This window comes from Sinocyclocheilus grahami, unplaced genomic scaffold (assembly GCF_001515645.1).
Source record: "Sinocyclocheilus grahami isolate Dianchi unplaced genomic scaffold, SAMN03320097.WGS_v1.1 scaffold195.1, whole genome shotgun sequence".
In the NCBI taxonomy this organism is placed as follows: Eukaryota; Metazoa; Chordata; class Actinopteri; order Cypriniformes; family Cyprinidae; genus Sinocyclocheilus; species Sinocyclocheilus grahami.
In genome coordinates, this window is record NW_015505374.1 from 349,062 (window position 1) to 364,400 (window position 15,339).

The window sequence follows — 15,339 nt, forward strand, 5'->3', positions numbered from 1 at the left end:
CACTCACCTCAGTCACTCGTCGGCTGATCTCAAGTTTACAAGCTTCCTTGTATGGGTTCCTGGCCTCCCTATCTGCCTGTCAAGCCTCGGATTCCTCAGTTCTTGGCCGGAGGACCAAAGTGCCGACCCCAGATAAGACTGTGTTCTCTGCTTCCATTAATTCCTAAATTTGATTCTTTTCTGTTGGAAGCTACTCCTAAGTTCCTTTTAATAAACTCCCCGACTTACGTTAACCTGTCTGTTTGCCTCTTTGTCCCGGTTGTGAGAGATGACCAGCCCCTAAATTAAATGGATTACAACACGGACTCATGGATTCTCGGAGCACATCCTCACCGGAACCCTTACCCATCCGGACTGTCACCACCTCCCCACCTGCCTGTCCCATGGCCCGGCCAGCAAGCTTTTCGGGTGAGGCAGCCTTCTGCAGCGGGTTTTTGCTGCAATGTTCCCTCTACCTGGAGTTGTAACCACACCTGTATGTGACCGAGCGGGCCAAGGTGTCATTCATTATCTCGTTGCTGTCTGGAAGAGCCTTGCAGTGGGCCGAAGCCTTGTGGAATTCACAGGGCCCGTGGATTCACTCGCTGGATGACTTTGTGAAACACTTCCGGGAGGTATTCGGCCAATCGACCACGGAGGTCACAGTGCATAAGGAGCTTTTTCAACTGCGGCAAGCCGAATTATCCATCCACGGGTATGTGCTTCGCTTCCCAGTACCTAACCGCATGCCATAGAGAATCGATACCCACTGCCGCTGCCTCACCCAGCCTCTCTGCTCCAGCACCAGAGCCCATGATCACGGATAGCTACCACCTATCGTCCACGGAACGATCTTGGAGACTCACCCGTGGCCTATGTCTCTACTGTGGATCCAGTGAGCACCAGCTCCACACCTGTCCCATTCGTCCACCACGCCCAGCGGTGAGTACTATCCAGATCACTCCTGATGTGTCTTGCATGCCTCATATAAATGCTCTAATTTATCACACTGAATCCTTTCCAGTCAAAATCCTTTTGGACCACGGGGCGTCGGTTCCCCGCTGCAAAAATGCCACGCCCTACCAGATCACCACTGTCCAGGGAAAGCCGCTGGGCAAGGGGCTGGTGCGGCACCGCACGCCCGAGGTCATTCTACGGATTGGATGTTTCCACACCAAACGGATCTCTCTGCTCGTCCTGGGATGCCCCTGGCTCACCAAACATCAACCCACCATCGCCTGGAAGTCCGGAGAAATACTCAAGTGGAGTGTAAACAGGAGTGTCTCCAGGATCTGCCTATCCTGATCTCCGTCAGGAATGACCTCCCTGTCTGTTCCACCTCGGTGGAAAGCCCGGAGTCATCGCCATCACATCTGGCTCACCAAACATCAACCCACCATCGCCTGGAAGTCCGGAGAAATACTCAAGTGGAGTGTAAACAGGAGTGTCTCCAGGATCTGCCTATCCCGATCTCCGTCAGGAATGACCTCCCTGTCTGTTCCACCTCGGTGGAAAGCCCGGAGTCATCGCCTGTTGGGGAAATCGGAAGTTGCTAGCCATCAAGCTCGTTCTGGAGGAGTGGCGGCATTGGTTGGAGGGTGCCAAGCATCCATTTGAGGTGATCACCGACCACAAGAACTTACAATACCTCCGAGAGGCCAAACGTCTTAACCCAAGGCAGGCCCACTGGGCTCTGTTCTTTACCCGCTTCCACTTTGTGGTCACTTATCGTCCAGGGACTAAGAATGTCCGAGCGGACGCGCTTTCCCGCGGATTTTGACGGATTCACGACCATCCTAGTAGTCGTCGACCGGTTCTTCAAATCCTGCAAATTAATTCCCCTGCATGGATTACCTACCGCCCTGGAAACCGCTGAAGCCCTCTTCCAGCACGTATTCCGGAACTTCGGTCTCCCAGAAGACATGAGCCTTGCAACAGGGGTTCATCTGCCCATCCACCTCACCCGCAGCATCGAGCTTCTTCTTCGTTGGCAAGAAGGATGGGGGTCTGAGACCTTGCATCGATTACCGGGCCCTCAATGACCAGATGATGAAGTTCGCCTATCCCCTTCCTCTGGTCCCTGCAGCCTTGGAGGAGCTCCGCGGGGCCCGCGTCTTCAGCAAGCTGGATCTAAGGAGCACCTATAACCTCATCCGCATTCGCAGGGGTGACGAATGGAAAACTGCCTTTGTAATGCCCACCGGGCACTATGAGTACTGGGTCATGCCCTATGGGCTTTCCAACTCACCCTCCATATTCCAAAACTTCATGAATGAGATCTTCAGTGACATGCTCAACCGGTTCGTCCTCATCTACATAGACGACATACTCATTTACTCACCCACTCTCGAAGCACATCGTAACCATGTCACCCAAGTCCTCCAACGCCTCCACCTGTTTCCTTGGACCGAGGAACACTCGGAAGTCCCAGCGGTAGATCACTGGTTCCATGAGAGCGAGAGGGTATGGGACTCGGCGCATATCCATCTCCAGTGGGCCGTCCGGAGGCACCATGCCAATGCAGACACTCATCGGTCCGACAATCCCAGGGGACCAAGTCTGGTTATCCACCCAGGACATCCGCCTCCGGCGGCCCAGCAGGAAGCTGAGTCCCCGGTACATAGGTCCTACTCTCGAAGCACATCGTAACCATGTCACCCAAGTCCTCCAACGCCTCCACCAACACCACCTGTATCTCAAGGCAGAGAAATGTGAGTTTCACCAATCCACCGTTCACTCCTGGGCTACATCTTCACCCCTGCAGGGGTGCAAATGGACCAGAGGAAGGTGGATGCCGTTCGGAACTGGCCCCAACCGACTACCATCAAGGAGATGCAGAGATTCCTGGGGTTTGCAAATTTTTATCGCTCACTTCAGCCAGTTGGCGACACCACTTATCTCTCTCCTCTGTCGGAAGACCAAGCTCCTCACCTGGACCCCGGAGGCACACCAGGCCTTCAGTCAGCTCAAGTCAGCTCCAAATCACACCTGCTTGGAAGTTTAGCTGGATCAGGTGTGTTTGGTTGGAGCTAAACTGTGCAGAGCTGTGGCCCTCCAGGAACTGAGTTTGAGCTTTAGGCCATGCGGACTAATTTTAACTAACAGCCAAATGGCTACTTACTTTGGTATTAAAGGCATTTTGATGTGTAGGCTAATCAATTCCCAATGAAGTGTTGAACTATATAATTTTCATATTGACTGTCCTTATTCACTTGGAAATACATTAGATTATGGAAGTGAAATGTGCCATGTGAAAACATCAACACCCATAATGCACTGCGCTTAATCTGACTGTCTGTGAGCAGGGATACAAAAATGCAGAAGTGAAATCTGTAATTCCCACAACATCCCTGGAGCTGTCAAAAGTCCACCAGGTGACGTATTTTACATCATCTGGCAAATTGTACTGACAAATAACATGCAAAAATAATAAACAACAATGTTCATTTACTTATATTACTGACACTCTAACTGGATTTCCATGAACGTATGTCAGAGACTGTATTAAAAACATGCAGCTCAAACTGAGTTAATTTGAAAGCTAAACTGAAATTAGTTTGTCTCTTATTTTAGTGCTTCATTTGTGCAGTAGTCCAGCATTTTGCATATCTCTGCTGTATCGTATAAAGTCAATTCAAAGTGACAAATGACTGCCTACTGCCCAACTAAGCAGAGACAGAACTGTTAAGAGTCTGACAGGGTTCATCAGGGCTGTGATGGAATAATCAGGAGGCTGATAACCATCTGATTGGAACAGCAGAACCAGCCTGGGGAAAAGAGATGCTGAATTTGTAATTGCTGTTCAAATACCAAGAAGAGAGAAGGAGATATGACTGTATACAGGAGATCAGCGAGTCTCAAATGGAAAGATAAAGTGCATTCTTTTATGTATGTACAAACTCTGTTATTTTATGTAAGAAAATAACTATAATATACTAATAAAATTGTAAGAATATCAAACTGCCAGTAAATTCATGACAAAAATATAACAACTGTATGTAACAAATGCTATATACAAATAAATAAAACTAAAAAGTAGATTAAAATAATATATCAACTGTATATAATGTAACAAATGCACATATTATAAATACAAAAAAAACAAATGAAGAGTTAATTTGCAAAAACAGATAACTCCGTTTTTAACAATTTTCAAAAATCAAGTTTTTTCATTGTGCATTCCAATTAATCTCAATCAAACTGCAGTTGAGTTATTTTGATTAGGTTAAAAAATAACAAAAAAATTCAGCTAACTAACACCATAAAACACAATGAATACATAATAACATAATAAAAAACATGATTTTTGAAAATCTTTAAAAAACTTGAGTTATCTGCTTTTGCAAAATGCAGCTCAAACTGAGTTAATTTGAAAGCTAAACTGAAATTAGTTTGTCTCTTATTTTAGTGCTTCATTTGTGCAGTAGTCCAGCATTTTGCATATCTCTGCTGTATCGTATAAAGTCAATTCAAAGTGACAAATGACTGCCTACTGCCCAACTAAGCAGAGACAGAACTGTTAAGAGTCTGACAGGGTTCATCAGGGCTGTGATGGAATAATCAGGAGGCTGATAACCATCTGATTGGAACAGCAGAACCAGCCTGGGGAAAAGAGATGCTGAATTTGTAATTGCTGTTCAAATACCAAGAAGAGAGAAGGAGATATGACTGTATACAGGAGATCAGCGAGTCTCAAATGGAAAGATAAAGTGCATTCTTTTATGTATGTACAAACTCTGTTATTTTATGTAAGAAAATAACTATAATATACTAATAAAATTGTAAGAATATCAAACTGCCAGTAAATTCATGACAAAAATATAACAACTGTATGTAACAAATGCTATATACAAATAAATAAAACTAAAAAGTAGATTAAAATAATATATCAACTGTATATAATGTAACAAATGCACATATTATAAATACAAAAAAAACAAATGAAGAGTTAATTTGCAAAAACAGATAACTCCGTTTTTAACAATTTTCAAAAATCAAGTTTTTTCATTGTGCATTCCAATTAATCTCAATCAAACTGCAGTTGAGTTATTTTGATTAGGTTAAAAAATAACAAAAAATTCAGCTAACTAACACCATAAAACACAATGAATACATAATAACATAATAAAAAACATGATTTTTGAAAATCTTAAAAAAACTTGAGTTATCTGCTTTTGCAAATAAACGCTTCAAATATAACAAAAATATAAAACCGCCACAAATAATTTGGCTTGGGAGCAATAGTGTAATGCTGACAATGTCAAATTAAACACATGACAAAATACACACTATCACACACACTATTATTATGCATTTAACTTTCGCACCTTTTATCAAAAGTCATGCATTTTCTTTTTGTTAGGTTGTAGATCTGATACTTAAGCCTGTGCACTTATATACAGTATATACGATCATAAAGCAGAGTACATTTTTGTGAACAACGAAAGACCTCAATTCAGCACTCAGCACTGCGTCTGAGGCTTGCAGGCAGTAGTTGCTGGTGAAAGCGCTCTGGGGGCTTTGCAGAGATTGCTTTAGTGCAAAACCTTTTGAGACTTAATTCTGTTTACACCGTATATATGGTTGCTGTGCAGCATGGCTATTGCTTTGTGGATTCAGAATGCTCAAAACCAAATGTTGCAAGCACAATGTGCTTTTAACTGGAGTTAAATGATGGATTACTCACTTATATTTCTTACTGTTTACTACTACTTACCAGCAAGAATGGAAGAGTGTCCACTTTGAGAAAAAAACACAATGATAGAGAAAAAAAAGGTCAGAGAACCCATGACTCAGTCTGGTCTGCGTCTCCATGAGAACAAAATGCTATGCCAACCATAGCAAGCACAGTGCTGTCAGTTCACATCGTATCAGTCAGGTTCTAATGCATACTTCAAAACCATCCCCATATTTGAGGCCCTTATCTTGTAAGCCATAGTGTAAATATATTTAATTCTTACAGCTTCATTCCTTAATCAGTAGGCAGTACTTATTAACACTGGAAATAGACATTAGATCTTAGCTTTTGAAGACATGCAATATCTATATTAAGGCTATAATTGTTTTTGCCAGACAATTTAAAATCCGCATTACCCACATAAGCGTCTCAGCACTGATTCTGACAAAGCGAAATACCATGTCATAAGAAAAGTGATGGACAGGTTTCAATTTTCATTCACATGTCATGTGTAAGCTCAGCAGTACATTAGTATCTGCTTTTTAAGTCTGATGTTTCATGTCACCGTTTCTGGGACTAAGCGCTCCATCAGACCCCAAAAGCAAACAACAAATGTTGCTAATATACACTCACTTTCTGCTGCAGTACTGAAAAATTATGATTCTAATCTTTATCTTCATAGAGAAATCTCAGATGGCCAGACAGGCAGTGATTTCTCTTTTCTAAATCCTTAAAATATTGTAGAAATATAAACACTTTGAGCTAGAGGTCGACCGATTGATCGGGCGGCCAATTAATCGGGCCGATTTTTGGCATTTTTTAATTAATCAGCATCGGCCGATTGTGCTGCAAATTAGGCCGATTTATAGGCAGGCGCATCTGCGGGCAGCTAAGTGTTGTTGTGGAATGCCGTTCCCTGGCTGCGTGCGTGAGTAGCTCACACTCTGCAGCAACGCCTCGTTCCCACACAGTTTCAGCTAATGATGGCTGGGCAAAATAGAAAATTCGAAAGCGTAATTACGTTGTACCCCACTAAAATTGACGTCGGAAAGTTATCATATTTATAAGTCATTTGCATGTAAAAGTAAAAACACGTACAATTCAGAAGAAACTTCTGGGCTGGCTAAAACGTGCACGATAACTTTGCTCATGAAATGTGTCGTGGCCAGTGCACTCTTACGCGGCCTGTGTAACATGTGTGAACTCTTTTATTTTTGTTTTCACTTATGTTATGGCCATTTGACTTATAGCGGTGTCCAGTGTTTCCCATACATTGAGTTATTTGGGGCGGCTCGTCACAATATCAAAACTGAGCGCCACAAATACATTTTCCAAAAGGCTTATACTTCATTGAATAAAGTGAGCATTGCACATTTCAAAATTAAAATGCAGAGCATGTATTTTTAAATGAATGTATCTTTGAAAAGAACCGACCGTCTTCAGAAAAGCTTCGATTTCATTTCGTCTTTCCTGTAATGCCTGATAAAGTAGCATTTGTGAGCACAGCGCTTACTTGATTACAGCCGTTACTGGGGAAACCGCTATATCTCCCGCTCAAACAGCGCCTCCTGCTGGCAGAGAATCAATTTGCATTTGCAAGTCTGTTGGAAACACTGGAGTCTGTCAGCAAACATAAACAAAAGCATCCTTCAGAACTGTTTTGAGAAGGTGCTTAAGTTTTGAGCCATGTATTATTATTATGAATTAGGCTACTACTACTACTATTAGTAGTAGTCCTAGACGGCCATCGGGACAAGACCACGGAACCAGATGAGTCCTCTGCACAATCTGACTTTGCTGCAGCATGGATCAACCTGCTGGTTCGTCTGACCGGAGGAGAACTGGCCCCTCGACTGAGCCTGGTTTCTCCCAAGGTTTTTTTTTTCCATTCTGTCACCGATGGAGTTTTGGTTCCTTGTCACTCTGGCTTGCTTAGTTGGGGACACTTAATTTCCAGCAATATCGTCGACTTGATTGCACAGATACTATTTAATCTGAACTGAGCTGGAAGATGACTTCACTGAATTCAATGATGAACTGCCTTTAACTGAAAATTGAGTGATTACTATTGTCCTTTTACATTATTGACACACTATTTTCCCATTTAATACTGTAAAGCTGCTTTGACACAATCTGTATTGTTAAAAGCGCTATATAAAAAAAGGTGACTTGACTTGACTATTACCATCTTGTACCCTGCAATAATCACTCTCTTCTATGAGATGAAGGTGGAAAAAAGAAAAGAAAATCGGCCAAAAAAATCGGCATCATATATCGGCCATCGGCTGCCCTGATTTCTAAATATCGGCATCAGCATCGGCCAGAGAAAAACCCATATCGGTCTACCTCTACTTTGAGCCCAGAGACTATAATGTTCAACTCTAGTTTTAAAAGCTTAGCTTAAAGTTGTTCTATAAATGAACAATACTCATAAACGCCTCTTGAGATAGTATTCTTATTTGAAATAAGAGTAGAGGCTTGGACCCAGAAACAGTATTCCATATCATGACTTAACAAGCAGATAGAGCAGCATTTCTCAAAATAAAATGGCCTGTGGTCTGCAGAAAATTCCTCGACTGTCAAAAAAAATAAATAAATCTTGCCTAAAACTATGGCAGGTGATAAAGAGTCAAATCAGCAACAGTGTTGATATTGTTAACAAAAACTATTAATATCTTTTTTGTTAACTTAAAATAAAATATAGCTAAATAGATACATTAAGTAAAACAAAAACTTACAAAAAATACAAAAGTATTTAACAAAATTACTAAAATTATTTAAAAAAAAATATTAAAAAGAAAACTGAAAAAATATAATATATAAATACAATAATATATAAATAATATTAATAAAATAACACTTATCAGCAATAATAATACACAACCACTGACTGCACAACATTGACTAGGCAGCAAATGAGAACAGAGCAGGTTTAAAGGGGATATTGGATGAAATGTTCACTTTTTAAGGTTTTCTTTTTCTTTTTTTGTATTTAGTTCTGGTGAGTCTGCCAGCTCCAAACAGCTGAAAAGAAGACACGCAGCCAGTTTTTTATGGGCTGTCTGAGTCTGAAACGTGTCATTCAGTGAGCTAGAGCTGTTTTTGACCAGGTAAAAAGGGTGTTGTTTTACACACAGACATTTTATGAAGACCCTAAAGAATCATACCAACTTGGAAAATAGGCATCCGATGTCCCCTTCAAACAAAGCTTCATCTATGCATGCATCCCATTACTTGTTCAGTGTTTTTATAGGTTTGCCATTTACATTGTGATTATTAATACACGTGGAACCCTGACAAAATGAGTTCTGCTGATATCCAAGAGAGAAGCGTAAACTGAAATGTAAATGTAAAGAGGAAACTGCTGTATCACTCTCAGGCTGTCTGGACATTCCACACACAGTCACTGATCTGTCATTAACTGAGTGAAACAAAGTCTAGAACAAAAGCTGAAGATCCAGGCTCGAGTTCCAGCTCACTTTCTTCTCTCTACTTTCGTTCTTGTCCTCCACACACGCTCCGTCTGCCCTGCTCTCCCCTGGAAACACGAGCCCCGGCAGGGGTTGATTTAATCACCGCTAATTAAATAGGAGTAAGTATCCGATGGGCTATTCGATCAGTGCAGAAGTTGTCCCAGGCCGCTAATTGTATCCTCCGCCACAGCCCTTGCATTGAGTTACAGTGTGCTGGAGACTTGGGGAGAGATTTTTAAAGTGTCCTTAGGGGACCATGTAGCTATTAGTAGCTGCTACAGACAGCTGATTTGTGTTAAGCAGATGGATGTGACCAGTGATCTCCTGTACGATCTGCTGCCACTTTATTAGGCGTTGAGAGAGCAGAGGACAGCTTGTTAGAACTTGGCTGCTTACTGACTCTTTAATGCAGGTGAATTTTAGTTATCCGCTGGTCAAGGGCCAGTTTGCCCTCATACAACCCTGTGCTCTGGGAAAGAATCTAAAGAAAATGCAGGCAGCACTTTGTGTGTAGCATTGACTGACAGGTACTGTACAGCTGGACTGGTTGACAATATAATGAAATTACTTACCTTTAATTATGAAGCACTCCCCTTAACATTTAAACTGTAGAAGGTGTAGTTTTGCAGTTTTTTAAAGAATGGTTTGGAAAAACAATTTTCACACAACATTGTTATTGAAGAAATCAAGAAAATCAGTATGTCTAAGCTTTTTACACTGAAGCAAAATTGCTGGCGCAAAACTTTCAGTTGTTTTTTTTTTCTTGCTGTGGAGCAAAAAACATTACAACAGCATTCACACAACAGTAGTCATGTAGAGTTCATTGATCTATAAATATCAGAAAGAGCAATGTAGTGGAAAAATAATTGCTTTCAGTTCCACTCTACTCCCTCGTTCCCACTGTAAAAAGTGCTGATTTTGACTGAACGCCTCCTGACTTGGTTTTTCTCTATCACGTTTAAAGGTTAATGACAGAGAAAAGGTAATCACAAAAATTCCTCATCTTGCACTATTTTTATATTGATTTTCAGAAGTACATTAACTGATTAGTGATAAGAGAGTGTAAGAGGATTAACTCAATATTTAAGTGGGAAAACCTACCCTAAACATTCTAATTTAATTAATTCAAACTAAAGACTTGAACAGTTCTCTCTCCCCACTAAAAAAAAAGTAACAAAATCAGTTAATATGACTTACATGCTATATTTTAGAGAGTGCCTGAATGAGGTGGTGAAAAACTAACTCTGGAGTGGCTCACTTGTGGTGAGAAAGGAATCTAACCAAGCTGTATCATAATTCATAATGGGAAATGCATAATGTAAAAAGCAATAATGTCTAATTCTGGAGGCGAGCACATTAATTATTGCAGTTCAAAACCAAAGAGTGTATAATATACAGTTAATAAACAGCCAATATGTTAGTCATATGTATGCTATCAGCAGCTAGTTAATAGTGAGAATTGGTCCTTAAAATACAGTGTTACCATATGTATAAGAAAGCGTAAAACATTGTTACAAAATTGGGATTTTATTCATTAAAAAGCCAACATTCTACAGGTCTGGAAGCACCCTAACTAGTCTCTTAAATGTAGCCACTTTTAATTTTGTTCTCTCTTTTTTCTTTCTGAAAAAATGCCAGTTTTGGCCTATCTGTACTCATTGACAAGACATGTCCATATTTCTGCATCTTCAGCGGGTAATGGCTTATTAATATTTGCTGTCCAACTTGCACAAAGTCTAGTTTGTCTGCAGAGACTATTTGAATGTCTGTTCATTGCTACTATCGATCTGATACAAGCTAAGTTTTAAAGTTCAGTCGAAGAACTCAAAAGCAGCACGCTAGTCTTTTGAAATCTGTCCACTGAAGGTGGTGGTTCCCTACACAATAATCGTATACTAATCACCTTCATTACTGCAATTCTCTGCCAGTGTCCTCACCTCAATAGCTTGTCTAATGATGTATACAATTACTGTGACCCTACAGAATATCAATAAAACCTATACAGCATTCAATATCATTTAATTCTAATCGTATCCCATAGCCGATGGCTACGATTTTGCATTCTCTGACTCTCGCATAAACATTTAGATGTGCATTTGGTCTCCTGCGGTGAGAGCTTTGTTGGTTTGTTTGGAAGCTGTCTAAAGAACATGTAACATCTGCAAAAACCACAGGCCTCATAGACTTTCTCTGCCCAGCCGAGAGCACAAAAAGGCTGATCCCAGCAACATTCACACATCCTTGTGTTTATGAACCCCTCTCGTTGTGTGAATAGCCCATCAAACATGGCAATAAAGCAGAAGCCTGCTTTATCCTACTGAGAGAAGCATACTATAATCTCAGCGAGACTCATCTCAGAAGATAGCTGAAGTTCAGAGTTGAGTTAGACTTTCTTGAACTTTCTTGTTTGTTTCTTGAATTTAATTGGCCTTCATTTAAAAACTGCTCCATTCATAAACCCAAGCTTGAACCCACATAAGATCTCCTATTAACTCAAAGTGACAATGCAGTACAAAACCAGATTTACATTACATTTCACACACGCCAAGCTGTTGTCTCCTTATGATGAAACACTGGACAGATGTACTACAACCCTTGAGTCACCACTACAATCATCCATAAATGGGGCACCGCAGTCACTTGGTCACACTATATTTTAAGGTCCAATTCTCGCTATTAACAAACCATTAACTACGAATTTTGCCTCAATAAACTACTAATTTGCTGCTTATTATCGTAAGGTAGTTGTTAGTTTAGGTATTGGGTAGGATTAGGGATGTAGAATACAGTATGGTCATGAATAATATGTGCTTTCTAAGTACTAATAAACAGCCAATATTTTAATAATAGGCATGCTAATAAACAAGTAGTTAATAGTTAGAATTAGTCCCTATACGAAAGTGTTACCAGTAACTCTAAGTACTCACCACGCTAACAAACGTACAGTAAAGAAGGTTTTCTACTCTGGATTTGCCAGAGCTCTTCCAGGAGTACTTGATTTTAGGGGAACTAGTTATGATTTCACTCATAACCACAATTAAATAATCCCAGCTATAAACAAATTAAAAACCATGCAATAAAAGAAACATAAGTTTCTGTCTAAATATGTTCCAGACAGGTGTCTTGACATGTCTTGCTTTTTTTTAGCATCTTTCGCAATGAACAATACATTTTCATTTCATTGTACTCCAACTACTTATTTTTAAATGCAAGAACGCATCCTACATGAACATCCCCTTAAAATAAAAAATACAAAATCTGCTAAATACCACCTAAATACTGTCATAGAGAAACTAAAGTGCACATTGAAATTCTACAGCACTCACTAATATGGCAGAAAATGTGATACATTAATAATAGCCAAACTGTCCACAGATGCAGGTTGCTTCTTTGTAATTAAAATTTATTTACTTTGATTTCAAAAGAAATTTGCATACACAAGTTCAATCTATTATATTAAATGTTTGCATTAAAGAAAGCATAAAATGAAGTGCTTTTTAATGGTTGGAGTTCATGAAGCATATTATTGTAAAAAAAAAAAAAAAAAAAGGTTGGCTGTGGAGAGCAACGACTAGAACTAGGTTTAGCACCCTGATCTTTAAAAAGAATGGTTCAGGGCAAGTCATTTATGAACACATTACAGAGGTGTCATTTGTAATAGTAATAAAAAAAGAATAGGATGAGATACTCACGTCATCTGTTCTGAGCTTCTTAGCTGGACATCCCCCATCTACTGGATGCAACATGTAATAAAGACGCACTTTGTTTGCATGTTTCCGGCTCTAAAAAAGAAGAATGGGGAGGGGGGAAAAATGTAAATAAGTGTTTATTATTTTTGTACACAATCAGATGATTCTGCAATCTGAATGTTAATATGATGTCATAAATCTGTACTTTTATTAACTTATATGTTTTTATATTTTATGGTTTGTCTAATCAAGTTTACAGTCCTGGGACAGACTAGAAAATGTAGTAATTGTGAAGAAAAAGTATTTAAAAAAATACCAAAGAAAGATGAGCTGGAGCAGTAACTGAGTGAAAAGTGAATGGCAGTGCCAGTCTCACGCACAGGCCAATAAATAATTACTGTGGTTGGCGTTAAGTGAGTGTGGAGCCACAAATCACAAACCCATCAATTACTTGGGTTTGACTGCACAGCTTTCAGAGAGTGGGCCAAATCAATTCACGGCTCAGTTTACCTGAAAATTATGTTGTTTGACAAGAGGGTAATTGAACTTCATCCTCAACAGAAAGGAAAGAGGCAAAGTATGGAAATGAAAGACAGAGAGTGGCACTGGAATAATCTGCATTGAAAGCCACTCATTTCCTCTTGAAGAAGTGAAAGATTTTCTGTCTGCTTTTCTTGGACTATCAAAAAAATAACACATGGACCTGGATGAAACAGACCTGACTGACTGCAGATGAATGTGGTTCAAAAATATGATCTGTCATCTTGTGTTTGAAGATTGCCTGAGAGAATCTTATTAGCCTGGTCCTCCTATTCCTCCCCTCAAGAGAGTAAATATGAAATGAGACAGAGAGAGATGGAAAGGGACAGATGGAACTCAAGATTTATTGAGAATGCTGCTGTTTCAGCACCTGAAATGTGTGCAAATATAAACATATTTCTCTTCAATCTTTTCAGAATCATATCTATCCATAATTTCTCAGTTTCCTATAACACCAGCATGCAATAAATATGCAAATTTGTCTGTATCTATTCTTGCCTGTCAGAGTGTAATAGTCAGGTGCTATCAATTGATTTTCTCTAAATAAATACTTTGCTTCCTTTGCTCCTGTTAACAAATGTTGGTTTTCACGAGATGCGCAACGCTGAACTCATTCGTCATCAGCCCGGAGCTGCTTCTGTGTACAACTGTTGGCGCAAGCTACATTAAAATGATTATTACGTTTTGAATATGGATATTTTTCTTAAAAAAACGCATCAGTTCACTACAGGATGCCTTTGTTCACCCCCCGGAGCCGTGTGAGACACTTTTTTTAATGGATGGGTGCTTTTTATTTAAAGGTGCCATAGAATGCAAAAATCACAGTTGTGTGGCCGCAGTGTGTGAAAACAACCAGCCTATAATGGTAAAAATCCACCCACTCATTGTTTTATAATCCCAATAAATCATAAACAGTCTCTCCACACTAGCAGTTCCAGATTTCTCACTACTATGACATCATACTCGGGGAAAGTCCCGCCCATTTGTGATGCTCTCTGCCCTATTAGCATATACACAGCCCTGAGTGAGAATCAGCAGTCCGCCATTACTGTTTTCTTGCTGTAGCTGCTGGAGATACAATGTCAGCGCCAAAGAGCCATTAAAAGTGTCGTGTGTTGGGATGCACCAAAGAACATAGGAGTCTCCATAAACTGCTGAGGACACGGTGGTTAAATTTCATTTTCGAAGGAAATGTCCCGGAAAAAAACTGAAAAGTCTTATACGTTTGTGCTAACATTTTACGCCGGACTGCCTCACAAACGAGGGTCAGTTCAGCGATGGAGTTGTGCAAAGATTGCTTCTGAAAGAGTGATCCATACCAACGCTTCATGCGCAAATGTCCAGACTCCAGACAAAGCATCACGTCATATTTAGTTTTCCAAAAGAGCTTATTGGCTCTCTGTAAGGATAATGTTGCTAAAGCTACCATTGTCTCTGCCTGTTTTCACTAATGCTGCCTTCACGTGCTACCAGAATGATCTTAATAGGAATGTGGTAGTTAAAAATTGCATTTGGAAGCAATGTGAGGTCAGTAACACGGCCACCACCAGTTAAACCGTAACACCGGTATGCCCGCGAGCATGACCTCTTGAAGCTCCGCACTCTTCTGAAAAGGGAGGCGGGAGCACCAGCTCAGTTTCATTTAAAAAGGACAAACACAAAAACAGCACATTTGGGCTCATACCCTAAAAGTGGCAATTTCAACAAGCTATAAAAAATTATCTGTCTATCTATTTTGAGATAAAACTTCACATACACACTCTGGGGATATCAGAGAACAATTTAAAATATTGTATCAATGCATTCTATGGCACCTTTAACTTCTTTTGGACTGATGCATAACACACCCGCTGAGTGGCATTAAACAGCTTGAAAGATCAAAGACACTTTTTAATATAACTCCGACTGGATTCGTCTGAAAGAAGAAAGTCATATACACCTAGGAAGACTTGAGACTTGATTTTTGGGTGAACTAACCCAT

At 40.1% G+C, this 15,339-nt stretch overlaps 1 protein-coding gene across 1 annotated transcript in view; it reads right to left on the reverse strand.

The window, feature by feature from the left end:
• zmat4a (zinc finger, matrin-type 4a) overlaps nt 1-15,339 on the reverse strand; it is a 92,863-nt gene that overhangs the window by 50,608 nt on the left and 26,916 nt on the right. The window contains exon 3 of the mRNA XM_016285244.1: nt 12,822-12,911. Coding sequence (XP_016140730.1) covers nt 12,822-12,911 — 90 coding nt within the window. The remainder of the gene's footprint in view (nt 1-12,821; nt 12,912-15,339) is intronic.